The sequence below is a fragment of the Ictalurus punctatus genome, chromosome 25 (assembly GCF_001660625.3).
Source record: "Ictalurus punctatus breed USDA103 chromosome 25, Coco_2.0, whole genome shotgun sequence".
NCBI lineage: Eukaryota > Metazoa > Chordata > Actinopteri > Siluriformes > Ictaluridae > Ictalurus > Ictalurus punctatus.
The window spans coordinates 17,943,613-17,945,788 of NC_030440.2; the positions used below are offsets into that span (position 1 = coordinate 17,943,613).

General features: G+C 45.5%; 1 protein-coding gene across 1 annotated transcript in view; it reads right to left on the reverse strand.

Moving 5' to 3' along the window:
- Positions 1-508: 508 nt before the first annotated feature.
- The window catches only part of vrtn (vertebrae development associated), a 3,800-nt gene continuing 2,132 nt past the window's right edge, over positions 509-2,176 (reverse strand). The window contains exon 2 of the mRNA XM_017455472.2: positions 509-2,176. This exon is cut by the window's right edge and continues 897 nt beyond it. Coding sequence (XP_017310961.1) covers positions 1,020-2,176 — 1,157 coding nt within the window. The 3' untranslated portion in view covers positions 509-1,019.

Here is a 2,176-nt window from a genome sequence, read left to right on the forward strand (position 1 = left end):
TTCCTGTATTATATATCCATCACACTCACTGAACGCACTTTACACAGGAATGTAAATCAAATCTAAACAACAACAACAAAAAATCCTCAGCTGCACATTAGATTTTTAAATAAAATGTCATGAGCGCCATGCCGACCCCTTTTTACAACAACTTCCACAAATCATCACGCAAAAATAGGTAGTAGAACAAAAAGCTGTACGGATGACCGCGTGTCCTGTTTAAGTGTACAAGAAAAATCTTTGTCCAGAATTTAGCAGCAGGAAGAAGAGCAGAACTTTTCTCTTACAAAAGTGAACAAATGTGCAAAAAAAAAAACAAAAAAAAAACAAACAATCACACACACCATTCAACCCTGTATTCAGATTTCATACCTTATATCCGAAGTGAAATCGATCCCAATACAAAAATATACATGTGTAAAAAAAAATTAAAAAGAGAGAAAGAAAGAAAAGAAAAGAAAAGAAAAGAAATGGGGGGGGGGGGGGGGGGGGGGGGGCAACCCACGTACTTAAAAAAACACACCTAAAATATACAATTCAAATTTTGTTCTTGAGACAGGATTAGATAAAATAAGGGATATACATTTTTTCTGTTTAAAATAAAAAAAAAAAAGGAGGAGGATTCAGAACATTCCAGATGAAAGACTTTAACTTTAACAGAAATGGATGATGGGAGTCGATTTAAAATTTAAAGCAAAGACCAAAACCCAAACAAAAGAGTCATTTGAAATCCTGATATCCGTGGCTTTGAACTGCCTTTTGCCTGAGGGCCGTCAGGAGCCGAGTGGCGTGTAAAACAGACCGTCTGATTTCACACACATGCAAATGTCCTTGAGCTGCAACCAAGTGGTCAAGTCAAGTGGGGGAACAAAAAGGAACACAATTAAGATGCATGAACTGCAATTACACCGTAGTGGAGCGGAAATAGCAGAAACGACCCGGATGCCAGACTCGAGGCGAACAGAAACGTGTAAAAACCATGAGCTGCGATGGTGAACCCGATGCGTTTAAAGAGAAATTTACCCGTGAACTAACGGCACGCCGTGATGCAAAGCCCTCTTCCACATGTAATAAGTGGAGCGTGGAGTGAGAGGAAAGTAAGACCTGAACTCTTTGAACGTAGGGAACGATTTCTCCTCAAAGCGCTGCTGGAGAAACAGTTTCGCCTTGGCCTTGAAGTTCGCCAACGCCACGACGTCCATCACGAACGTCCGCTCGTTGTGGTTGGTCTTGTCGGAGAGAGGACAGTGTGATGGGGAGAACTCGGGGCTGGCGTCGATCATGTGGTTGGTCAAGTACTCAGCATTTCCATGGAAAGGAAAGCTTCCCTGATTTTCCTCCTGCTTCAGAATATCCGTCGTGGCGTCGACACACTGCGCTTTATCGGTCTCGAAACTCGGATCGGGTCCTTTCTCGGCTTTCTTATACCTCCAAAGCCAGTAGTAATACGACGATATAGATGGGAACTTGAGCTTGAATTTGAACAGCAACATCTTGGACTTCTGAACACGTGCTTTGGCTTCCTCTCGGAGTTTCTTCTTCTGCAGGTAGATCAGCCGGAGACTCTTCCGACCGCACCTCGAGAGACGGACTCTCGGGATTACTCTGGGACTCGCCAGCAAACCCGGCGGCAACGGCTTCCCCTTCGGATTCTGGACTTTATCCGGATCCGAGCTTTCTTCCCTGCTTCCTGAGAGATCTTTGAATGGCGTGAACAGCAAGGCTTCCCTCCTCCAGTTGTAGTAAGTGGATCGAGAGATTCCGGGGAATTTTCGTTTGAAGATGCGGTAGGGAAACGACGTGTTGGTGGCTATGCAGTTCTGGAGGCTTTTCTTCGCTTCTTGCATCACGGCTGCATTCTGGAAGCGATCTCCTTCCAGTTTCTCAGCCTTGAGCGCCAACATGCTGGCGAAGGTCTCCTGCACGGGCTGCTTCGCGCTCTCCGGAGAGGACCAGTAGTCCTGCTCGTTGCTATCTCCAGGGCTCACCTCTCCGGTGGAACCTCCAGAACCGATACTTCCAGTGGCCATGAGTTCATGTTTCCAGGCATAATAAGTGGATCTGGAAATTTCTGGAAAGAACTCTCTGAACTGGTTCTGGGGTATGAGCTTGCCTTCTTTGTAGCAGGCCTGGAAAAAGTGTTTGGCTTCGTACCTGGCGACTGATTTCTTATGAT